Genomic DNA, 26,905 nt, shown 5'->3' on the forward strand with positions numbered 1-26,905 from the left:
CGAAGAGTCGGACATGACTAAACGATTAAACAACAACAACTGAAATGGTGGTTTTAGAGTTTTATTACATTAAGCCAACCTTAAGTAAGGTTAATGAGAGAAAAGAGTTGTGGCATCTGGTGCCTGCCAAAAATGGAAGTAGTACAGTTCCCAGACACCTTGTCAAACCACTCCCATCTGGCCTCCCCTTGGCTCCACCAGGTAAGGGTGTTCCTAGTTGCTCCACCCCAACCTTACCTATGGAAGCCACACCTGCCAGGCATGACGACTCATTAGAAATAGAACTTTAGGTTGCATAGCAGATGCTGGGGAATCCTGGCCTGTGTTAGGCCATGTTTTCAATAGCATGCTGTTCTTCTCCCCATCCCTAACTTACTAGGGGTTTTGGTATTATTTATTTATTAAATTTATATACTGCCCTTCATCTGAAGATCACAGGGCAATTTAATTAGTCATGATTGACAGTGGCGTAGCGTGGGGGGTGCAGGGGGGGCCGGCCGCACCGGGTGCAACATCTGGGGGTTAGGGTTAGGGGGCGCAAATCCACGGGTTAGGGGGCGCAAATTACTTGCCTTGCCCCGGGTGCTGACAACCCACCCTACGCCACTGATGATTGATATACCATGTAGATATACATGTACACCATGTAGAACAATATTTCAAATTGCTTCACAAAAGTCTATAGCCTATAGATTTGTTCATTTAGTATGCTGCCTTTGGTAGGAGGTGGCTGTTTAATCTTTCAGACTGTCAAGGGTGCTTCCCAGCCCAGCGTCTAGGCAGCTATTCCCAGGTCTGTGCTCTGTGGAGCAGTTGCAGCAACTGGGGAGCACCCCCTCCTCCACCAGTTTATGTACCTTCCCCTGGTGGGCTGCACACATGTAGCCGGAGACTGCGCCTGCATGGAAGCTGCCTCTGCTCTTCCCACTTCAGTTCTCTCCTCTCTGGGAGACAGTGGTGCAGGAGAGGGTTGTGCAGCATCTTGCCCTTCACTTGCCTGACCTGCCTCCAGCTCTGAAGCTTCCCTGCCTCTGATTCTTGCCTCCTGTCTGGTACAGGTCCCCACCAACCACTGCCCCCCTCTTCCAAGTCAGGTTCCAGCCACCCCTTCCCCTGGTGCACCTTGTCATCGTCCTGCCAGTACCTTGCATAGACTTTAGAAAACACATTAAGAAGTACAGTGGACGCTCGGGTTGCAAACGTGATCTGTGCGGGAGGCACGTTCACAACCCGCAGCGTTTGCAACACGCAGCGCCGTGTCTTCGCACGCACGGCTTGCAATTTGGTGTTTCGGCGCATGCATGACTGCTGAAACCCGGAAGTAACTTGTTCCGGTACTTTCGGGTTCGGCGCGGTGCGCAGCCCGAAAACATGCAACCTGACGCGTCTGTAACCTGAGGTATGACTATACAGCTGTTTTTGTGTTGCAGAATTTAAAGAAGAAAAGCAGGATGAAACACATTCAGAATAATGAAATACTTGGATGGAGTTTCAAGGGAGTACAAAAAAAAACATAGGAAAGGAAAATATGGCCACAGTTGCATAAAAGCCTTTAATTGCTGGTTCAGTTTCACAGACTCAGCTGACTAATGACATAACAAAAAATCTGGTTGCCGAAACTGGCCCGTTATTTATAACAAAACTACTGGGCTTCAGCAGCTGTATCTCCTTTCTTGTCCCCTCCCCCTTTAATTTGACCCAGAGTTTGTTAGAGCTCAGTCTGAGGCCACAAGCATGTTGAGTCATAATGGTCTGTGAGTATTATGTTAAGTGCCTTTTTATTCAAGAAATAACCACATGTTGCCTCTCATAGCCCTCAGTTAAACTCAATACACAAGTAGTTTCCAGGCTATTTTCTCTTAAGGCAGGTGCAGTAAAGCAAACAGCTAATTAGTGTTCACTTCACTCTAATTACTTTCTCCAGATAGCCTCAAGGCAAGGATAAGGTAACCTGAAAGATATAGTCAGCCCTCCCAAATAAATCCCACATAAATAACACAGACAAACTACTTACTTTAGCCATTATCTTAATTTCCTGGGTCTTGATCCATGAAGTAGAAGAAAATGACAACTATCAGAGGCTCTTTGCAGAACAGATGATTGACAAGAGTTCAAAAGGCACTGAACTTAATAATAATCATCATCATGTTTTAAAAGGATGGAGAACCTGGTAGCTTGAGGGCAAGTTCTACTCGCCAGCGGTAGGTAATCTAGTTGGTTAGAGCATGGTGCTGATAATGTCCAGGTTGCAGGTTCAGTCCCCATATGGGACAGCTACATATTCCTGCACTGCAGAGGGATAGACTAGATGATCCTCAGGGTCCCTTCCAACTTTTCAATTCTATGATTCTAAAGATAACTCTGTGCTAAGGACAAACAAGAACAAGAACACACCTTCAAGCCCTACCTGTGGCATTCCAAAAGCATCTGCCTTTTAAGATGCAAAATGCTGGACTGACCAAATGAACTTTTGGTTTGAGCGGAAGGAATCTTCTTGTGTTCCTTGCAGGAACACAAGACAGTCATCTGCTGGGATGTCCTAGCTCTGAATTTCCTGTTACCGTGCAGGAATTGGACTAAATAAAATTAAAGTGTGCAGGCTGGTGTTGGATGTTTCACAGTTCTGCTGCCTCCCAGCAGGAGATCCAAGAAGTTACATATTTTAAAAATGGATGTCTATTGTCCAGTCAGCAGCTATCCATCAATATGAGCTAGCCTACCTCCATTGATCCATTCCCCGCTCTACAATCTATGCCACACTGTTGGTGGTGCAGTGCTGAGGAATCGCAGGTAGATGTAGGCACAGAGTGAATTTGTTATTGTACCCCAGTAACCTCAATTGAGACTTTGGCACCTAAAACCTTTGAGGCTAGGCACCTAAAAATTAAAATGTGCTCCATGCACGTGCAGTTTGAATCTGATTTAATTCAATGCTGGTTTTAAAATTTGTATTGTTGCCGTTCAACAAACTGCAGTCTGGAAGAAGGTGGCATTGACCGTCAGGAAGAAATTCTGGTTTGCTGCATTCTAAAAGACCAGTGTTAGTGGTTGTTCACCAGCTTATTTATGAGGAGGCAATTAATGGGCATGGACAACAGCAGTAGTCTGATGGACAGTATATGTTCTGGGTGGGATGGAAAGCCCACTGAACAAATTAATGACTAGATTTGGTGGCTTGTTGTTCTGCACATCTTCCCGAGCAAAAATTGCCTGTCTGTGTCCATAAGACTGCCTACAGCAAAATAGATGCTGTCCGATTTAATAAAGGGTTGTGCAAGACTGACATTTCAGAGAAGCAAAAGACAGAGGCCCTGATCCCGAAAAACAGTGGGTGACAGAGAAAGTATATTTTCTTTTCCTGTTTGCTTTTGCATGAATGGAAAGCACACCATTTCCTTAAAAGGTTAAGGTGCTGATTTGATGTTTCTTGCTCATTCCTGATATTTCTATAGGGCACTAGAGTTAATGGAATTATTCACATTCAAAGGAGCTTTTGAAATGCCAAAATATATTGGGGGGGGGCTGTCATGTGCCATAGGATAGTATTCGTTTTACAGAGTATAGCATGCAGTGTAGGGCAATAGTAACAGAACTTTAATCACTGCATAACTATGATGCCCTTTATATGGGGCTACCCACAATGACACCTGGGTCATTTCTGTTAATACAGAGTACTGTGCTGCGCCTTCTGATGGAGTGGATTGCCAGAGTGTATTTCAACAGCAACAATCTATACGGGTTCCCTCTTGGTTTCAAAGCATGCTAGCGAGGACCTATAAAGTCCCATACCAGGGTGGCCCAACTTTTCTTACCAAGTGAGCAGCAAGAGTACTTTGACATGGAACCATCATACTGCTTTCCCAGAGCCAGGTAAGTGAGGCACTGGGCTTTAGGAAGGTGGTGCAAGGCTCTGGCAGGGTCCTAGAATCCTTACACCTTCTTCACAATGCTGGGAAAGTGCCAACTAGGCCTTGGAAAGGAGGTTGGAGGACATTAGGACCTTGTCAGAGCCCTCATGCCTCCTTCCCAAAGCCCAGCGCCTTGCTTACCCTTTGGGAAGGCAGCACAAGGGCTGGCGGGATGGGGAGAGGGGCTGCCAAATGTTGATGAGGGCCACCAAAAAATGGCCTCATGTTGGACCACTGTGTCCTATACAATATTTCCCAGAATACTTGCACTCTTTTCTGTACAAATTCCAAGGTCATTCTGAAACACTTTTGTAAGTACAGTGGTACCTTGGTTGTTGAACTTAATCCGTTCTGGGAGTCTGTTCGACTCCCAGAACGGTTAAAAATCCAAGGCACGGCTTCCGATTAGCTGCAGGAGATTCCTACACTCAATCGGAAGCTGTGTCGGATGTTCGGCTTCCAAAAAGTGTTCGCAAACTGGAACACTCACTTCTGGCTTTGCAGCGTTCAGGAGCCAAAACATCCAAGTGCCAAGGCGTTCAACAACCAAGGTACGATTGTCCCCAAATTACAGGTGGCAACTATTTTAGGTATGTCCAAGTGACCTGTGATCACCAACACACGGGTCCTTTTGGAGCTGGAAGATGGCAGAATGGTGGTGGAACGAGGGCAGGGCGTAATGGGGCAGGGCATGCTTATGCGTGCTCTACCGACGCGTGTGGGGTCTGAGAATGGAACCCCTGCCCAAAATGATCACTGACTGTATGCACCAAGTTAGGACCACAAAGGTACCAAAGACACATTCTTATTATACTTTCTCCCTCAGCTAACTTTTGGAAATCCATGGCTTTGCATCTTCCAGAAGTGGTTTACTATGATGCCGTTACTCAAACCAGTCTCAGTGGGCAGGGATAGGGAATAATAGAATGAACTTAGCATATTTTGCTCACCCTTTGGATGGCAGGAGGCCACAGCCCCAACCACATGAAAGAATGAACAAGAATAGTTTTGGGCTGATCACTGCTTTGAGGAGCTAGGCCATAAACAGCTTAGGGCCTCTGATTCTAAACAGCCATTGAAATGTGTCTCCCCTGCCTTCATGAAGGGAAAGGGCAGACTTAATTCTTGGTACAGGCGGATGTTAAAACATTTCCTGCAAGCACGATGACAATTGTTCTTTGACAATTGTTGCAAAAAACCCCTTTGCAGCTGCACATATTATTAATGTCTTATCTTTTATTAAAAATCTTGATTATGCCAAATGCTTTACAAGAGAGCGTTTGGTTCCTTATTTGGTTTCTATTCTTTCCTCCATTAGAACAGATGTTCAAACAGAATGGTTATGGCCTGTAACGAAGCAGCATATATCTTGTCAAATGCTTTGCAGATGTATTCAGTTTGAATCCATTCTTGAATGCTACCACTTTGATGATGATAAATAACATTCAGAGGTTTGGGAAGTGGGGGTTAAGCTTCTATGTTAATGCTGTTTTCCCCATCCCCCCAGCAGTCGATGTTTTGCTGAAAACCTGCCTTGACTTTTTAGAACTTATTGAAACTAATAAATGAGTTATGGTGTCGTAATCACCAACACAAATAGAGCTGATTTATACATGGCAAGCATTAACCTTTGCCCAATGGAAAAACTCTATCAATCAGTTGACAGTTCGAAAGCATAAAATGTTCCATAACGGCTGAATAAGGGCCTGTAATTGCAATGACTATTAAAAGATTTACGTCATGTTAGTCTAGTTGTTTATCTGTTAAGAGTGTAGGACAAAGCTAGACTCTGTCTTGCTAATATGTACCAGTAATATATACCAGTATAATTTGAGCTTTTAAGGAGTCACTTTAAAGTTTTTCCTTGCACGGTACATCTGTTCACTCTTTTCAGAGCTCTGTGCTGCTCTCCTGTTGAAATGGATGTTTACATGTACAGTCCCTGCCCCATATTAACTTCACTATGGACCACAGACACAATATGCCCATTAGTAGAAAGCAATGCACTGTGGCAGGTGCCTAAAGAAGCACTAGGGCTGGGTGACCCAAGCAAAGAAACAAGCCAACCCCAAAGGCTTCAGAGAAAGCCTAAACACGAGCTAAAATTGGCCCGAGTCAGGTAACCCTTCATTGACAATACACAACACCACTGGGTGCTTCAAGATTCATTAACAATACTCTTAATACATTTTCAAGAATAACCATCAAAGTGCAAAGCACAGAAAATGTTCTGATATGCTTTGTTTTTATCCAAACTGCCTTGCATTGAGTGTTTTAGGCAAGACTTTCAGATTTAAATCACTGTGGGCCTCAAGTGACTTCTGGAGTTCATGAATTTAACTGTAGGTGAGTTTTGTGGTGCCCATTTCAGACATTACTACAGAAAAAGAGAAAGAAGATGCACAAGTTGTTCATGCTACTACTTTTTCAGATTTTGAATTGTGAACTGGCTTGACTCAGATCAATCCAATGACTTTAAGAGTAGAGAAGTAACACAGCGAACTGTGCTGTATTTTTAAATTCCTTGATGCCAGTACAAGACAAAACAGCCACAGCTGCTGATTCTCCTCAAGTTTTTTCCTCCTCTTGGTCCTTCCACCTACCCACCATCATCCCACCTGCCATAATGGACAGATGACAGAGAAATGATGCAGAAGAGAGAAATCACCTATAGCAACTGCAGCTGGATCTTATTCTCAACAATGACCACTTACCTCCCTTCCGCCCCGGCCCACCATTCCCAGTGTGCTGGTTGGCATGTTTATGCTGAAGCTGCGAGGACAGTAAAATCCCAAAGACCACGGAGAAAAATGATGACTAATGTGACAGTAGGCATCAGCACAGAGGAGTTACAGTATAATAAATGAGTGTAGGCTCTGCATATAACCAAGCCCTCACAGTATCCCTCCCAATGTGTCTACGTTTGGGTTTGGGGATCACAAGAGACGAGTTTGGGTTGGTTCAGACATAAGCTGACTCTTCCCAAATTTTGATGAAGTTTATCTCTGAGTCAACTTTACATGAGAGCGGAGATTGCCTGCTACTAAAGGTGGTTTATAGGCATGTGTAACAGCCTGACAGCCCTATTTAAATAGAAAAGCTACATCTGGGCAGCAGGGGCACTAGGGGTCAAAAAGGCAAGAGTGTGTGCATGTGTGCTTAACTCTTTCCCCACTTTCCATTTCCAAACATAGCATTTCAAAACAGAAGGTTCTTTGGGGAAGGCACAGTTTTGAAAAGGAAGACAGTGGCATGGAAAGGGTTAAGCAAAGCACCCCCATGCTGCTACTTGTCCAGTCTCCAATCCTCCCTCCAGAAGCAGACATTACTGTTTAAAAAGGGCCATCAGGGTACTACTAGCATGCATCTGCTGTGCATAATATCTAATTTGGCCCATAGCATTTATTCTGAGCAGATCTTGGCAATATCTCTTCACAACTGTGAAATCAGCCAAACTAACAATTGTAAACATGACATTTATGTTAATGAAAATATTGCCTCAAAAAAGTGCCTTGAAAAGGGGGAAGTGACAGATTTGTGTTTTATAGTGTCTACTCAGAATTAAGCCCTGCTGAGTTCAGTGGGGCTTACTCCCAAGTAAGGAAGCCTAGGGCTGTATGCTTAGCCAGACACAAGACTCCTCTGGGCAGAAATCCTTTTCTTGTTGCATCTTTTACTTTTTGACGTTTCAAGCTTAACTTCTGATCTGATGGTTTGCAGGGCAAGAGATGTTTACTGTTAAAAAACGTTGTCTTAATCTCCCTTCCCAGAACAGGAACGAATTTAACTTGATTCATTATCTGTTTTATGACAAGATGCTAGAGCCAGCGGAAACTGTTACATGATGCGAGTAACTTAAAACAAAAAGAGTTTTTCAGCCCAGCATGCTGTGTTTTTTCTCCTACTGAGCTGAATGGGCCTTACTCCCAAGTCAATGTGCAGAGCACTGCATCCCTAGTCCTTAATACAGTACTGTACAGTTGTACCTCAGAAGTCTGTTCCAGAAGTCCCTTCGACTTCCAAAGCATGGCTTGTGATTGGCTGTAGGAAGCTCCTGTAGCCAATCAGAAGCCGCAGAAGCCCTGTTGAATGTTCAGCTTCCAAAAGAACGTTTGAAAACCAGAACACTTACTTCTGGCAAAAAGAGAAACCGCAGGTCAATGGTGGAGGAAGGAGCAGGAAGCAAAGGGGCAAAGGGGAAAAAAGTCCAAGTCATCAGGGAGTTTGAAATACAGAAGTTCAATCTTTTGCTAGATTATCTCTTTCTTTCCTTCTGCAGCAGAGGAAAGAGGAGATAGTATAACAAAAGATTGAACTTCTCTATTTCAAACTCCCTGATGAAGGGTATTAGAGGTCTGCAACATATTGAATATCATCTCCCCTCCTTTTGCTTCCTATTCTCCCCCCTGCTTGTGTTGAGAAGCCATTGGCTAAATCCCATTTTAGTCATGGCCTTGCTGAGTGCCCTTGGGTAGATTGCTATCTGTCAGCCTTGGGCCTCCAGCTGCAAAATATGAATAACGGAGACCTTTCTCAAAAGGATTCTTCAAAGGAACATTCAGACTATATGAAGTGAAGAAATATAACTCATCTTGAACCCTGGGAAGAACTAGGTCTATATAGCTTTTAAAAATGAATGACTTGCAGTAATATTAGATAGGATATTATCACCAAACATAATACAAAAGATTTAATCATTTTATTTATAGTAGAATCCTGTCCTCAGGTTACTGTGGCCAGACAGCATGTCCTCCCATCATTCATGACCATTGGCCATGTTAGATGAGGTTGATGGCAGCTGGAGCCCAGCGGCTTAATGTAACTTATGGATTGGTGGAACCACTGATAAAGTTATGGGAACTAGATATTGGTGCACAGATTCTTCCCAAGGACTGGAATATACTTTGGGAATCACAACCCTTAAAATCTGTTTCCAGTTTTCTAAGGGAAAACTGCTTAACATTATTACACAGATGGTATTGTGCTCCTTTGCAAAGGTAAAAAATGTTTTCTTCTTTATCACCTAATTGTTGGAGGGGTTGCAATAAAGTTGGTATATATTATCATTTATGGTGGGAATGTCAGTTGGTGCAAGATTTTTGTAATTTAATTTTGACATAAATGATAAATATTACTAAATAAATAAATATAGTTTGTTGTCCTAAATTACTGAATATTTGTAATGATACCCATGTAAATACATTGCCAAAAGAATTGGTCTTGGCAGCACAAATATTAATTGCAACTCAATGGAAAACAGCCCCAAATCTTGCAATGGACACTTGGTACCGCTCACTCTAGAATATAGCTATAATGGAGAAAATCATGTATAATTTGAGATTTCGACAAGGACTGGAACCTCCAGACACCTTTTATATGATTTGGCATTCCTTTGTGGCATTTACATCTGAACCAACATTTTCAAGATGAGCCTGTCAAATCTGGAACTATTCTTGATGATCTGATAAAGTTGATAGCCTTTACTTGGACTTTGTTGTTTTAACTCAGGTGCACCTACTCATTCTGCATGCCAATTTTATAGTTTGTGTTTTTCACATTTTAATTTTTTTGTCTGTTATAATTGTTCTCTTTGTTTTATATACATTATAAAATGAAATAACAAAAAGGACTTTACAAAAATAAAGTATCTGGAGGGCATCATGTGGGTTATACTCTTGGCCTCCATGGTGCACTTATAGGTCTTTTAAGTAATCATGCAGAAATGGAACTCATACTGTATAAGGAGCCTAACTGCTGGGCCCGTGGCCAGCTCTAACCCTAAGCCAGCCACTCTACCACCAGCAGGTTTCAAGGCATTGAACCTGAGGCTAGCAGTCAGTTGATTCTGAACTGAACCTTCTCACAAGGCCGATTTACCTGAGGAATCAAGTACCTCTGATTCCAACAGCATTGGGGCAAATCAGGCAGGAGACCAGAGAAAGGAGGAAAATCCAGTTTGCATAATTCAGCCTTAAAATGTAAAACAGATGTCAGTTGGCATGTAATCTAGTTAATGTACAACTGTGTTCCATTTTCCCAGAGTTTTCTTCTGGTCAGCTGTAGAGACGGGATATTGGCGTAGCTGGTCAGATAGCTCAGTGCAATTTTCATGTAAAGAATTAAAGAAGTTCAGACTCAAGACTCGAGATTACTTAACCAGATTTCAGCTACATCTATCATCATCCCTTATCACTGGGCTTATCAGCTGGGCCTGATGGGAATTGTACTCCAAGGTCTGGAGTGTCTTCTAGTGGTGGCAACTCCTTTCCTTTCTTTGTATTTTCTCTGGCCTGGACCAGACTTAGTTGAACTTGAAGAAGAGAAGAAGAGTTTTGGATTTGATACCCCACTTTATCACTACCCTAAGGAGTCTCAAAGCGGCTAACATTCTCCTTTCCCTTCCTCCTCCACAACAAACACTCTGTGAGGTGAGTGGGGCTGAGAGACTTCAAAGAAGTGTGACTGGCTGTAGGTCACCCAGCAGCTGCATGTGGAGGAGTGGAGACGCGAACCCAGTTCCCCAGATTACGAGTCTATCGCTCTTAACCACTACACCACACTGGCTTGGGTCCTGTTGAAGCCAGTAGGGCCAATTAATTAGGCTGCCACACTGAAAACAATGGGACATAAATGTAGCTGATTAACTTACAACAAAATCCTACAATGTATTCTCATAAAAGGCTGATTAAATTCAGTGGGGCTTACTCCCAAGTAAGTGTGTATAAGGTTTCAACCTTGGTGTGGATCTAACCCTCGGTTTTACTTTATCTGGAGTTTGCATGCAGCTGTCTCCATTAAGGTAGGACGTTTAGCAAGTATCATAGAATCACAGAGTCATAGAATTGTAGAGTTGGAAGGGACCACGAGGGTCATCTAGTCCAACCACCTGCAATGCAGGAATCTTTTGCCCAATGTGGACCTTGAACCCACAACCCTGAGATTAGGAGTCTCATGCTCTACCATTTTTCCTTTAGGCTTTTTCCCCTTGTCAAACATCTTGGACTTGCAGCGCTTTAAAAATCAATTCAGAAACGGGCGAGAAAATATTTAAGGAAAACAAACACAATACAGGAAATGGAAAGGGGGGGCACTGGAGAAGTGTGAGCACTGTAACTCTCTTGATTGTTCTATGCAGTGGAACTGTGGTGCATTATGCAGAAAAGAGCCATTTGTTTTTTTCAAACATATCTGCAAGGGAAATTATCTAAGATGTAACTAAGCTGCAACTTAGTTTTTTTTTTAAAAAAAGATTTGTTTAGGTTTCTTTTTAAAAAACCAAAAACTTCTTGGCATTTAAACTCTGTGCATTAAAATCCTGTTTAAAAAAGAATGGAAAGAATGGATTAAAATGTGATTTCTCAAGACGGCACCTGTCATTCAACGAATCTTTTACAGAATGTTGTTTTTCATAAACATTTACCTGATCTTATAGCTCACAGATAATACTCTTAGCATTTAAAAACACTTGAGGAATGCAATGCTATATCATAGGCAGGCAAGTTGAAAGAAGGTAATAAGAGAGATTCTTTGCTGTCTGTGAAAGACCCTTCTGGGCTTGAGGTTTTACAGTGTTGTGATTTGAGTGATATGATATATAGCAGAAACATCTGAGGCTCAACATAGAAGTGTGTTAGGGGTATGTAATCAAAGGTTAGAGGGATTTTGCTTGATTCTTACTCTTAATACTGCACAGTTCTCAATTTGGGGACTGAACCCTGGAATATTACTAATATTTGCCACTGGCTATATTTTTATCCCACCCTTCCTCCAAGGAAATCAGGGCAGTATATCATTGGACCCCTTCTCCATGCACAGAATGTGCCTTCTTTTTGCCCCACCAAATACTCAATAGCAAGCACCCACATATTTTAAATTAAGAGGCAAGTTTCCAGAGCACAGCTTCCTACCAGAACTTCTGGCACTTCTCTTTTTAGAAATTAATCCCTGGGCACAACAATTCTCTATGTGGAAGAGTGCTGGGAGGATGGGGGAAATCTCAGATATCCTGGACACCATCTTGGAAAGGGATGAGACATTTCTTCAAAAGCTACTGGAATATGTAACCCTTCTTGGGAGGTGTGGTCTCAGGCACAGGTATATATCCTATCTATGGAATGCTTTCAGGTGACAATCAAGGAGAAAAGGAATTGGTAATAATGGCTTGTGTCAAGGACACGGAAAGAATCTTCTCTTTCATCTTTCCTTGTAAACTAATAATAGCTTTTCTGTCAGGAAAGTGTGAACTGACAGGTTTTTATGCAACTTGCTTACATGTCCAAAATGAAGGTTACCCTGGGCAACAGATAAGAGAATGCAAGTTAGGCAGATGCAGAAAGCTGCTGGAGGGAGTCCATTCTTCAGTTCTATTTCCCTTATCTTGGGCAGCAGGCTTCTGCAGAGAAATCTAGCTGTCAATTTGAATTTCAGTAGGTCCAGATGTGCATCAAGACATCAAATGCTCTCAAATCCTCCCTTTAGGAAGCTGTGCATTTCATTTGTAGCCACAACACCACCTGCCAATTTTGAATTTTGAGGCTGTGCAAGAGGTCCCCTCACATATGTGGCATGCTGATAGCAACAAAAAATTGTGTGGCACTAAAAGGTGACATTATTGTGGCAATGACGATCATTTGAGGAATAAAGTTTTAAAAAGCAACAAAACTGCAAGTTATTTTGCACATACGTAATACCCTTTATGTAAGCATGACCAGTAAATGGATCTGTCAAAAGTACTATGGGTTTTTGGAAGGCCAACAATAATTTTCAAATCAGAATTTCAGGTTTCATTTTCAGAGTTGAATTGCAAAATAGTGCATAGCAATCCTTGCATAAGGTGCACTGATGTGTAGTTTTACTTTCTCTCAGTACTTGCAGTTGATTCCGTTGCTGTATCTTAAAGTCTGCTTATTCATAACTGTATAAAGTGGTGATTGCTTTCTAGATTCATGACTACTTTGTCTTTGCAGTTCAGGTATGTGGTATATATGTGCCATTTTTTAAAAGCCAGTCTGGTGTAGTGTTTAAGGTTGCCACCCTAAGCTCACTTACCTGTAAGTCACATTGCATTCAACAGGACTTATACCTGAGTAAACATAGTTAGGATTGCATTGTAAGAGCATCAGTCTAGGACTGGGGAGGCCCCAATTCAAATCTTCACTCAGCTGTGAAACCCACTAGGTAACCTTGAGTCAATCACCATCTCTTAATCTTTTCTATTTCATCTTCGTCATGGTGAGGATGAAATTGGAGGTGAGGAACTATGTATGATGTATTGAGTTTATAGACAAGGTGGGATATAAATCCAATAGATAATGCCAACTCTCTTCTTTCTACCTTCATGTTTCCCCTATGTATTTTGATTTTAGTGTCTTTGCAAACCTGAATATCATGCAAAGAGCTAAGATTGGCTACGGCTCCCCCGTCAGATGCAAACTCAGTGGCAATGTATTTCCTATTGTACAATTAAGTGGTGGAAGCATTTGTTACAACAGTGGTGCAAAAATCAAGTTAAGAGAAAGAGGTTCTGAAAATAAAAAAGGAATGAAGGACTGGTCAGTGAACATGACAATGTACAGCTTTTAAATCCAGATCTTTGATGGAGGTATACAATTTTTTATGAGGAAACCACCACCACAGTAATGAGTTAATGAGCAGCAGATCATGGAATATGATGCAGGCTACTGCACCTTCTTGCACAACCCTCAGTAGCAGACCATGTGAAAGTACTCTAGTGGGTTTTTTGCTCCATCCTTATTTTTGCTCCTCTTCCTCCTGTGGAAGGGCTGCGATTCAGTGGCAGAGCATCCGCTTTGCATGCAGAAGTTTCCTGGCTTAGTCCCTGACATATCTAGGCAGGACTGAGAGAAACTCCTTCCTGAAACTCTGGAGGCCATGTCCTAACTGCAGCCATTAGTTAAAAAAGGTAAAGGACCCCTGGATGGTTAAGTCCAGTCAAAGGTGACCATGGGGTTGCAGCGCTCATCTTGCTTCAGGCTGAGGGAACCAGCGTTTGTCCACAGACAGCTTTCTGGGTCATGTGGCCAGCATGACTAAACCACTTCTGGAGCAACGGAACACCGTGATGGAAGCCAGAGTGCACACAAACACCGTTTACCTTCCCACCACAGTGGTACCTATTAATCCACTTGCACTGGTGTGCTTTCAAACTGCTAGGTTGGCAACCATTAAAACCTTCTTGTCTAGCTACTGAAACACTGCACCTGTCTCTTAGGCCTTGTTGAATGTGGATTAGAATTCAGGCAACCACATAAACATCTCCAACTGTTTGTGTATTTCTGTAACTCTGTAATTCCTGGTGGAATTGCTGCTTTCCTTACCTTTACAAATGTGCTGTTGAAATGAAATGGCAAGAGGCAAATCCAGGGGATGGCATCAAATAGCAGACAAACGGAGAGATGCTGGACGGTTCCCAAAGAATGTTCTTTGGTTGACCACCCAGTTCTGTTTGTTCTGTCAAAGTAATATTGCTATCTGCATTACTACTGTGTTAGTAAGAAAGATAATAATGCACAAAAAATTGTCTTCTGGAACTGCCACTCCTGCTTAGAAAGAGCTATTATTATTGCCCTTTATGTCATTGTATTGTGCTGTCATTTTCTTTGCCTCTCTGCTCCTCCTCTGCTCATTTGCTGTGAGTGTAGTTTTGAGATTTGAAGTGCATTCCCATTTTTAGAGTAAGATTAAAGGATTTCTCTAATAGTAATTGCACTCTTGGCAAAAAAAGGCAAGTGCATCTTCAGTTAACAGTTTTTCCTAACCTTTCTTTTTCAAACACTCCTTATATAAGTAGGAGAAATGTCCCGTGTCCCCCCCCCCCCGCCGCCCTTAAAAATCTAATTATCCTATAAATATATTGTGGATAAAAGAATTTTTTTAGATTAATTTCTAAACAATTTTTGTTGGGGGCTTTGGAAGGCAAAAACATACCCAAAGCAGATTGGGATATGAAAATCAGGGTTGAAAACCCAAAGATTATTTCCCAAAATAGAAAGAAGTGTCGCAATTTAAAGAGCTTAGGACAGCCCATAGCAGAGCTTGTGCCTCTTATGAAATGGATTTCCTATTTGTTTTTGTCTCTGTTCCATTTACAGAAACGGCTAGATAGTAAAAAGTGGCATTCTACAGACTACGAGACATAATTGCAGCTACAGATGGGGCTGAAGACAAATGCTACTTGAAAGGACAGTCTTTTAATAGTTGCTGTGTGGGGGCAGGTGCATCAGTAGTGAGGGAAGAAAGTGTTACAAGGTAGAAGGGGAATGACAACATTTTTAAAAAGGCTTTTAAAGAGAGAACATGCTACATAACTTGATTTGCTCGAGTCCTAGGGACCTGAAGAATTGTCCCTTGCATGCGAATCTTCCTGTGTTTTAACATACGCATCAGAGACCCCTCTCTGTGTTGCCATCAAGTGGAAGGTAATCAGGGAAATTGTCTTTTCATTGGTGGCACCCTGTTATAGAATGCCCTCTTGATGATTGCTCAGTTAGTCTGATTAGGTTTTATACAAGGCTAATATTTATTTGCTTGACTTTCAGTTGCAAAGAGACAAAGAATGATTCCCTCCCCAGCAAGTACAGTGGACCCTCTAGAAACGTAACTTTTGGGTTACAAACGTGGCAAACCCAGAAGTGTATACTTCCGGGTTTCACCATGCATGCACAGAAGCAGCACCTCTGCCTACGGACTTTTCGGGTTGTGGATGGACCCCTGGAACAAATTTAATTCATATCTAGAGGGTCCATTGTACTTGCAAAAGCACTCAGTGAGGGTGGGGGGATAGGAAGATGTCATTCCTGAGCTGAAGATGGGAATGTTCATGCATCACTATGTTCCCCCATACTCTTGCAGAGATCATAGTCCCAAGAGTGCAGTCAGAATACTTACATTCTATTACAAAAGCTTTGGCTATCTAGACACCTTTCAAAAAGTTGTGGCATCTCCAAAACTGCTAGTTTTGCAGACAACTCCAGAAGCACTTAACAGGTGTCAGCTTCTCCAAATTTCTCTAAAGGTAACTGTATCATAACATACAACAGGAGTGGAGAACTTCTTGCATTAAGGCAAAATTGGCCCAGCATGGGTACCAGTTGGGCTCAGGAGGCCATTCCCCATGAACCACTTCCTTAAAAGATGACACTTTGACATCAGGTGAGGGGCAGGTGGAGGCGTGGCTTCCAATGCACAGTCCAGGGCCTTAAAGTGCTATCCTGGTTGTGCATTAGCAAAGGAGGCTTGATGTCACTGCCAGTCCCATGAGTCAACATTAAAAACCACCCACTCACAACAAGGGGGGTCAGAAATTGTTTCCATGTATGCTTAACATAAGCGACGCAGGTGGTGCTGTGGGTTAAACCACAGAGCCTAGGACTTGCCAATCAGAAGGTCGGTGGTTCGAATCCCCACAACGGGGTGAGCTCCCGTTGCTCGGTCCCTGCTCCTGCCCACTTAGCAGTTCGAAAGCACGTCAAAGTGCAAATAGATAAATAGGTACCGCTCTGGCGGGAAGGTAAACGGCATTTCCGTGTGCTGCTCTGGTTCGCCAGAAGCGGCTTTGTCATGCTGGCCACATGACCCGGAAGTTGTCTGCAGACAAACGGCAGCTCCCTCGGGCTATAGAGTGAGATGAGCGCACAACCCCAGAGTCGGTCACGACTGGACTTAATGGTCAGGGGTACCTTTACCTTATGCTTAACAACACTTTCTCTCCCCACCCCACCAACTATCCCTTTCCCATCTTCTTTGTAATTGGGAAGGTTGAAAAGATCAGGAAGGGGAAAGGAACAATAAAACTGTAAAAAAAGTTTAAAATACCGTATTTTTCGCTCTATAACACGCACCCGACCATAACACGCACGTAGTTTTTAGAGGAGGAAAATCCATAGGCATGCCACCCGTAGGCATTCCCTCCATAACATGCACAGACATTTCCCCTTACTTTTTAGGAGGAAAAAAGTGAGTGTTATGGTGCAAAAAATACGGTATCAGTATTGATTTTTAAAGTGGTCATTCCTCCCCTCCCCACCCACCATGAATGTTATGTTGTGCAACACTTTGCAGTCCTCTGCTGGAAAAGCACCCTAAAAATATTAATAAAAATAAATACAAAGACAGGGAGGAATACTTAATTCGTAAGTATATGAAGTCAGAAGCATTAGACAGCCCAGCTTGTCATCCTAGAGGTTGCTTAGCATCCAATTCTCTTTGTGACAGAAGAAAGAAGTAAAATAATATTGAAAGGGAAATTGGTACTAAAGAAGCCTTTCTAGGTCATGATTCTTTTTACCCTACATGAAAATAAAAAATGCAGGTTTGGATCCTGAGCTCCATGAACAAACAGAAATGCTTAAGAGGGGCAAAAAGGAGGGGGAGGCAGGAAAGTCCCTTTCTGTCACTGCCTTTCATTCCTAGAACTCAGGTTCCAGGCCATTGTTTTCTTTCAACCTGTACTTGTCCTTGTCTGCTTTTCTCCTGGTTGATTGTGAAGAGCCACTTGAGGGAAAGTGGCGTGTGAAGTACCTTTAAAGTGTTTACAATTGCTATCTAAAGGGCCTGATCCTGATCCTTAGCATTTCTGTAATAAATCATCTAGCGATGTAGGCTGGTTCACTTCACAGAAGCACCTTGGGGTGGTGATGCTAGGCTTCACTTAGGGTGGCTGAGTGCCCTACTTTACAAAGGACAGCCCTCCATTTGAAGAGCTGCCCGGTTCAAGACCAGTTTTAAGACAAAGAACCATCAGAAGGAGGAAAAGTGGCCTATCAGCAATACCTGAACAGCAATAGTGAGATAATTATGCTTTGTTTAAATTATAATAATAATTCTTTCTAAATGTTTACCTACACATATGCAGATCTTATGCAAACCCCTTTCTCTGTCTCTCTCTATTTAGTGATACGTGTAAGTGGCCACACTATCTCCACTCATTCTGGGACACTGTTTGTGAAAGCCAGCACCTCCATGTGGGAACTTCACACTTAATGAGATTTTTTTAAAGTTGCAGAGGGCCGAAAAGAGGCTGATGGAATCTTGCAAATCGTTGGGGCTGCAAATACATGCTCCTCATGGAGGTTACCCACTGGTGGTCCCAGTATGCTCCCCAAATGCCTGCATGGCCATTGCTCCTTCCACAAGTGTCAGCAGGGCCCATGGCATCATACCAGAGCTGGTGGCAATTCTCCTCCAGAGTCTTAAAAGCAGTATGGTCACTTTAGGAGCTGTAATTCTGGGAAAAGCTTACCTCCATAGTTTGATGCTGTATATCATATCATGGGTCTTAGCAAAACCAAATATGCTTTGTATAGTTTTCTCTGCTGCATCTAAAGCAGCTTGATCAAATACCATGGCAGATTGGATGCATGATGTGTTTAATTTGCAGCATGCTTCAAGGACCAGACTATGCATGAAGATCCCCACAAACCAAGTAGACTAAGAACTGACTCGCCATTTATGTGACACCGAGTATTTGCCGCAGTACATGCATAAACTACAAAGGGAAGATTTCCAAACACACTGTGCATTATTTGCACAGCACTAGCAGTACACATGGCATTTTAGAATAATAAAAACAAAGGGTAGGTTCCTACCTCAAGGAACTTACAAACGGATTTTAGCTGGGAAAGGAGTTGCAGAAGACAACAACAGTGGAAGGGGAGGAGAGAATAAGAGATGAATTTCAGCAAATGCAGTTACATGTATTGAGGCTTTGTTTCAGATAGGCATGAGGATTAATGCTGGACTTAGACAGTACAAGAGATGGGGACCTCCAGCAGAATAGTACTTTCTCCTCTTCTGTTTGGTAGCATAGTTAAGTGTCACCCCCAAAAGTGTGGCATGACAACATTGTGTTCTTAGTGCTCTTGCCCCTGCTCTACTTCATTGGCGGCTACTTGTGTGAGGCATGGAAAACTCAGCTTGGTGATAGTTCATTATAAGATTTGTGTTACTAAACCTTACTGTGGGAGAGAAGAGGCAACAGACTTCTGTTTTCAGTGGGCAGCTGTATATCGCCTGCAGCATCTCATTCTGACCTAAGGATTTAAGTCAAAGTACCAGGAAGTTGCATCCCTGCTGTGGTTCATGTCCACTACATACTCCTGAAAGTAGATAGACACTTGGCATTCTACTTTGTTATTGTATCCAACACTAGTTAAAGCACTGATGTGCCATGGAGTCACAGGAAGTGTGAAAGGGTTCTAACAAATGTAGTGCTAGGTGCATTTTTGCTCTATTTTAAGCCCCTCAGTAAATATGCAACAGATACACCAAGTTTTAATTCTGTGCCCCTGCTGTGAGGCTGGCCAGCAGCAGTGCGCTTGTTCTTGTGCTACTGCTGTCATGGCAACATGCTCTACCACCACTCCTACTGAGAGGTCTGTAGGCTCAGCATTGGTGCTTTCCTGTTGCTAAGCATCTGCAATGCTTGCTCCAGGCAGGATTCACTGTTCCTTAAGAGTAAGTACAGAGCAACAACATGTTATTTACCTCACGGAAACCAGTCCCTGTTACAAACACAAATACACTGCTGCTCTGTACATACATACATACATGTATGAAAGAGAGAAAGCACAATATGTTCCGTACTGTTGTTTGGCAGTAGGTACCTATAAGTTATACAAAAGTTGTTTCCACAAAGAATATTCCCTTGCTTGAGAATCTAAAACAAGCAGAGTAGAGATCCTCTCCCCTGACACTCACTTTTCTTCCCCTCTTCCTACTTTGCAAACTGGGTTGCTTCCATTTTAATTTTTCAGTGATTTCAGTATGAATAATGGGAGCATAATTTCCTTGAATCTATTATGTGAACCCCACCTCATCTGTCATAAGGTTTTATATCTAAATCTCTGCTGTTCTGGGTGCTGAATTTGGTTATAGTGCAGGACAAAAGGCTAGTTTCCACGCTAAACAGGTTTTCCAACATAAAGATAGGACCCCCAAGTGACCAAGTTCCCAGCTTTGTGTTGGAGCACCTATGTATGAGTAAGGCAGCACTCACCAGACTAACTAATATAAATTATCTGTTTATTATTAATTAAAGTTGTATATAGCCCTTCATCTGAAGATCCCAGGGCACAGTTCGCGACAGAATAATACAAAATGAGAAAACAAAATCCATTAAAAAGCAAACAAAAAACAAAAAACCCACCCCCCACCCCCCGAATAACACCCCTTCCTGCAAACACATTTTAAAAGCCACAGAATGTTAATCAGCGGAATGGCTGTTCGAAGAGAATTTTTTCCGCCTGGCACCTGAAGATATGTAATGAAGGCTCTCCCTGGGGAGAGCATTCAACTAGTGGGGAGCCACTGCAGAAAAGGCTTGTTCTCATGCTGCTACCTTCCAGAACTCTTGTGGAGGAGGCATGCCTTCACTGCCACTGGGTAGTCTAAATGATGAACCTCACCAGTGTTCGACTGCATTCAACCAGAGTCGTCCCCCCCCCCCCCGCCACTCACATTCAAGCCATCTCCTAGCTTGTTTCCTTGCCCTAAGCTCTGTAGTACAGCAGGGAGCCAAGAGGGCTACATGAAGTGTAGTGTAATACAGTATACGTTTTTAAACAAAATAACTAATGACTGACTACCACCACCCTGCACAGACACCTTTTCCAGTTAAAGTAAGTTTATTGTGATCCAGAAAAGGCAATCTTCATGCTAAATATACATTATAGGATGGAACCACGTTGGGAGAAGCAGTGGCCCACATCAAGCATTTGGTGTGAGTTCCTGGTGAACGGATTGTTCTGTTGGCTCTGACTGCATTGGTCATATGTTTGGGGATGCAGTTACTGAATTATTTTTTTAAAAAACTTTATTGAAATTCAAGAATAACATAAATAATACACACACTCTTAATTTGACAAAAAAAGAAAGTGTCCATGTACAAATATTCTTCTATGGATTTACAAAAATTAAGCTTAGGTTAAATTTGTACAGTCTCCTTTTTCCTGTCTTTTTACTAATGTAAAGTAGATTTCCTATCATTACCTGATGTAAAGTTCCTTTCTAGTGTTGAATGTACTTCATTGTTACCTTAGTCTTTCTGTATTTTCTAATACGTTCTTACAACAGTTTGTACCCTTTACCTTATTTCTTCGCTGTCACTTTAAAAAAGGGTCATTTGAATGCTGCCATAGTTATTATACTACTGTTATATTTCTGTAAGTAACTCTTATACAGCGATTACTGAATCTAGGTGTCCCCCCACCCCACGTTTGGTGAGCTGACAGTTCCAACCATCTGTTACACACAAGAGATCCTTATAGAGAGCAGCGGGTGAGGAATGTGCGCCTGCATATGAGGATCTCTAGAGCAGGGTGTGTGGTTGCTGCAGCCTGGTAAACAATTGGTAGCGTGTTACCTTCACAGTTCTGTAGAAACTGGTGTCAAAATACAAATTTGTTTCAGTTGCCGATTTCTCTTAACCAGATATCTTACTTCTGACGAAGTATTTCTATAGTCTGTATAACTCCTGTTGCCTGTTTTACTATATTGCAACACCATTTATTGTTTTACAATTGGGATTTCCAGTTCGAAGGAAATTTCATGATGGCACTATGTGATTAAGAAATTACAATGTTACGAAGAACACTGAATGGTAATTTTTGACTTTAATTCTTGTGAAAGGGTTTGTAGATCTTGGTGGGCTCAGAAACAGGTTGCAAATATACAGAATTTTTGAAAAAAAAATGCTTCCTATTTTATTAATTTACTTTATTAAAATGTTTGTTGTTGTTTCTTGTGTTCACATCTAGATCAAAATAAAAAATTATGATAGCAACAGGAGGAGTCATAACAGGACTGGCTGCCTTAAAGCGGCAAGACTCCGCCAGATCCCAGCATCATCTAAATCTTGCGACATCAGCAGCTACCGAAGAACAAAAGCCAGTAAAACGCCGACCCAGAGCAGATGTAGTCGTGGTCCGAGGCAAGATTCGACTTTACTCCCCATCAGGATTCTTCCTTGTTTTGGGAGTGCTTATCTCATTTCTGGGGATTGCTATGGCAATCCTTGGCTATTGGCCTGAAAAGGAGCCTTTTCCGGAGTCTGAATACAGCTTGCCACTAAATGATACCCAAGTCATAGAAAAAGAAGATGGAATTATAATTCGTTTCTTTGAACAGCACTTGCATTCTGATAAGATGAAAATGTTGGGGCCTTTCACTATGGGGATTGGAATCTTTATATTTATTTGTGCAAATGCTATGCTCCACGAAAACCGTGACAAGGAGACAAAAATCATACACATGAGAGACATCTATTCCACTGTCATTGACATACATACTCTGAGGATCAGTGAACAGAAGCAGCTAACTGCGGCCTACACAGGCTTAACGGGGGAGAATGAAGTCAAGCACAACGGAAGCTCTTACGCATCACGGCTGGCTGCAAATACAATTGCACCCTTCTCAGGCTACGCAAGCAACTTTCGAATAGACGGCAGTGCTGAGGAGGATGAAATTGTGGCTAGTGATGGCAAAAACACTACTCATCTTCTGCCACCTTTGCTTACTGAGCGCTCTGGTTCAGTCTTCGGCCTTTACCCTCACTCTGGAAAGTCAAAGGAGGATAGGAGTAGCAGCTCTTTAAAGTGTGAAACGAAGTCAATTGTGTCATCCTCCATCAACGCTTTCACGTTACCTGTAATTAAACTAAATAACTGTGTTATTGATGAGCCCAGTATAGACAACATTACTGAGGATTCTGTTAGCACTAGAGGCAGGCCTAGAAATTTATCCATGGACTCTCTACCCATACCATCAACTCATACCAACGACATGTACAAACATTCCAGCACATTGATACCAAGAAACAGTTTATATGGAGACTCCTCATCCAAATCTTCTATGAATCTTGGGCCCAGTACAGGAAAGCTTCTGTCACCTGGTGCAGCCAGAAAACAGTTTGGGTCCAACACCTCTTTGCATCTTTTGTCCGTGCACTCAAAATCCCTAGACTTAGATAGGGGCCCTTCTACTTTGACTGTCCAAGTTGAACAAAGAAAGCACCCAAGTTGGCCAAGACTGGACCGGAGCAACAGTAAAGGTTATATGAAACTAGAAAACAAAGAAGATCCAATGGACAGGCTGCTTGTGCCATCAGCAACAGTCAAGAAGGACTTTACTAACAAAGAAAAACTTCAAATGATTTCCAGATCGCATAATAATTTGAGTTTTGAACATGATGAGTTTTTGAGTAACAATCTAAAACGTGGAACTTCTGAGACAACATTTTGACAGGGGATTAAAATTAATGTGTCAGTATTTTTTAGCGAAACAAAACATTTTGACACGTGATTCTTTTTTGGTTTGGTTTTCCAATGAAACTGCCACAAGCCTGTTTTTACCAAATGTTTCTATCCGATTAAAATGGCCTTGTGTTAGCAAAGGTGTTATTTTTCACCTCTGCAGTGCCAAGTGTTTAATGTCAAGCAGCTTGTTCATCAAAACACTGCACTGGCATAGTGATGATTGGATGGTGTTCGTGCTTGGATGGTAATTGGATGGTGGTTTGAGAATTGATATCTTCTTAATTTACAATTGCAATACTGTATATTATCACTGCTCAACATATCTCAGATCCTTTTCCTCCCAGTCATTACTCTTTTTGTTTCTATGTAAGCATGCTATCTTTCATTCCTGTGAGTCAACAATACGAGCTGACTGAATAAGCTTCAATGTTCAGAGCCATCAATGATGGCAACACGTTAACAATGGTGCTTTTAACTGGAGATGGATGGAAGGTTTGCTGTGGTGGAGCCAAATTTAGCCCATCAGTATATCCAGTGGAAAAATTGACTGTTTTCCTTTTAAAAGAAAGAATTCTATATCAGCAGGATTCTATTCAAAGGAATATAGGATTCTATTTTATATAGATTCTCTTCTGTATCAAAACCTGCGTTCAAAGCTTTCAAATGAGGTGTGCCATGTGGGTATTAGTGTTTTGAGCAACATGAATGAGTCCAAGTTTCCCTTGGGCATGTGAAACTAGTTCATGGTTTTTCTTGGAACCCAAAGCGTAAAGTAGATAATGAGTATGATCTACAAGGATATTTCTGCTGTGCAATAAACACATAGCATATTATCTGTGTAGGAACAGCTCATCCCCGCTCCAAGCAGAGAATGCACAAAGAAATTCTCTTACATATGATACTAATAATGCATTGTCTAATATTAGCAAAAACTGCTACCATATTGATTAGGATTTGTGAGAAAGACTATGCAGATTGAAAACCATTTTTGTGAACTTGCTATAATCAACTGAATACCAGTGTTGTCTGTAGTTCTGTTATGATGACAAGGGGATGGCTTAAGCTAGAAAGATGAGATGGTTTCTGATCTAGGATGCTAAGACAGCTGGTTGTTCTAAATGTGGGACTTTGGGGCTAGGGGTTGAATAAGGCTCAGTGCTAGGGGGATGCGGGTAGCACTGTGGTGTAAACCACTGAGCCTCTTGGGTTTGCTGATCGGAAGGTTAGCAGTTCAAATCCCCACAACAGAGTGCTCTGTCCCAGCTCCTGTTAATCTAGCAGTTTGAAAGCACGCCAGTGCAAGTAGATAAATAGCGGCGGGAAGGTAAATGGGGTTTCCATGAGCTCTGGCTTCTGTCACAGTGTTCCACTGCACCAGAAGTGGATTAGTCATGCTGGCCACATGACCCGGAAAGCTGTCTGTGGACAAATGCCGGCTCCCTCAGCCTGAAGCGGGATGAGCACTGCAACCCCATAGTCGCCTTTGACTGGACTTAACTGCCCAGGGGTCCTTTATCTTTACCTAAGGCTCAGTGCTGGCCAAGAAAAACCCATATTGTTTGATGTTATCACTGTTACAGCATTTTAAGGTTTTTCTTTAGAAGTATGAGGTATGGTATAGCTATACCTGGCACTTCAGAAATATAAATTTCAATATGTATGTACCCTACCTGTCAAAGAGTGGGATGACAGTGAATTCAAGTAGTTATGGCATTTAAATAAATGATGTGTGGAGAATGGGAGAATGGTTGTTCTGTTGTACAACAAAGCTTTTTTCTGGTTATAGTGTGAACTCAAATAACAAATATAGTGGTACCTCTGGTTATGTACTTAATTCATTCCGGAGGTCCGTACTTAACCAGAAACTGTTCTTAACCTGAAGCACCACTTTAGCTAATGGGGCCTCCCGCTGCTGCCGTGCCGTCGCTGCGTGATTTCTGTTCTCATCCTGAAGCAAAGTTCTTAACCCGAGGTAATATTTCTGGGTTAGCGGAGTTTGTAACCTGAAGCGTATGTAACCTGAAGCGTATGTAACCCGAGGTACCACTGTACTGCAATTCATTAATGATTCTGACATTAAATATGAACCTGCTGTTGACCACAGTTTTCAAGAACTAAACCATTACTTGTTGCAGGGATACACTGCATTGTGAACTGCCGCATAGATGACAATACTGATAGGAGACATTTTTCCTCCTCCAGCTGGGTCACCGGTGAAGTTGAAAGTTATTGCTAAAGAAATTAGCAGTGTGAATAGGTCTACCAGAAAACTTCCTTACATTGCCTTAAGGCAGTTAGACCCTAATCTTGCTAACTAGTCTATTGTAACCAATTCCACTTCTTGTGGTTTGGCCAATAGGATCACAGTGTTAATTGGTCATTTTAGCAGATGTTTCATATTTTCACTTAACCTAAATAACTCAGGAATTATTTTAATAGCTTCTCCCTAAACAATCAGAAATGTAAAAATGTTGTACACCAGTTGACTGTGAAAGACAAATGACAGATTCCCCCCCCCCATTAATGTCCAGCTCCATATTCTAACAATGTGGTGTTTCATTGTCAAAAGCATTACTTGCCCAGTGAATTGAGGCATAGTGTTAATCTGTTAGAATCTCAAGCCTATATATTGTAACAGAGTTGGCTACATATTTTGCTATGAAGCTTTTAATAACTTTCTGGTCAGTGTTCTTAATATATTTGCTATTTTTTTAAAATAAAAACCAAATGTTAAACTACGCGAGTATCATAAATGTGTCTTTGGCGTTCATTAGTTCTGCTGTTAAAATGAAAAGGACAAACTAATCATTCTTTGGTGTGAGTCCTTTTCCTCCCCTACATAACAATTAGCAGTGTCGGTGCTTCTTACTGTTTTACAAAAGAGCAAAATCTTTCCCTAAAGATATTTCTCATTAACAAGAACAACAGAACTATACATTCAAAACAACAGAGGGCCCAAAATTAATTACTGAGTGCATCCCAACTTCAGTCGAATAGAATTAATTGCTTGTGTGGGCCTTGAGCACTTAACCAAGATTTTTGACAATACTGCATATAGATTGCATCCCTGGATAGCAACATCCCACATTGACTATGGCACTACACAGGGTTTTTGCATCATTCATGCGTGTCTTGGGGAGCTGTTCATTCAATTGTTTAATGTGCACCCAACACTAGCAAAATCTGTCTAGCTATGAAGAAGGAGGAGGAGGAGGAGGAGGAGGAGAGTTTGGATTTGATATCCTGCTTTATCACTACCCGAAGGAGTCTTAAAGCGGCTAACATTCTCCTTTCCCTTCCTCCCCAACAACAAACAATCTGCGAGGTGAGTGGGGCTGAGAGACTTCAAAGAAGTGTGACTGGCCCAAGGTCACCCAGCAGCTGCATGTGGAGGAGCGGAGACGTGAACCCGGTTCCCTAGATTACGAGTCCGCTTTTAACCACTACACCACACTGGATCTGGAAGTCTCCTTTGTGTTTCAGACAGAGTTTATTTATGTGTAAAGTATTTCTATACTGCCATATAATAAAGAAGGCCTAAAACAGGTAGCATCTAGAAGAGGAACCCTGAGACATGGGGTTTTGTGTTGCTGGTGACACGCCATCAAAACTTAGTGCTACATAACACTGATGAATATGACCAAAGTGGGTTTTGGGGTTTTTTAACGCAGATTACTTTGAGCTGCAGTCTTGCTGAGTTTTTAAAATACAACTAGTAAGACTATC

The 26,905-nt window shown here is 42.0% G+C and overlaps 1 protein-coding gene across 1 annotated transcript in view; it reads left to right on the plus strand.

The window, feature by feature from the left end:
• TMEM200A (transmembrane protein 200A) overlaps positions 1 to 24,723 on the plus strand; it is a 41,915-nt gene extending 17,192 nt beyond the window's left edge. The window contains exon 2 of the mRNA XM_053381906.1: positions 21,683 to 24,723. Coding sequence (XP_053237881.1) covers positions 21,699 to 23,165 — 1,467 coding nt within the window. The 5' untranslated portion in view covers positions 21,683 to 21,698 and the 3' untranslated portion in view covers positions 23,166 to 24,723. The remainder of the gene's footprint in view (positions 1 to 21,682) is intronic.
• Positions 24,724 to 26,905: the final 2,182 nt, after the last annotated feature.

The sequence above is a fragment of the Podarcis raffonei genome, chromosome 3 (assembly GCF_027172205.1).
Source record: "Podarcis raffonei isolate rPodRaf1 chromosome 3, rPodRaf1.pri, whole genome shotgun sequence".
NCBI classification, from domain to species: domain Eukaryota; kingdom Metazoa; phylum Chordata; class Lepidosauria; order Squamata; family Lacertidae; genus Podarcis; species Podarcis raffonei.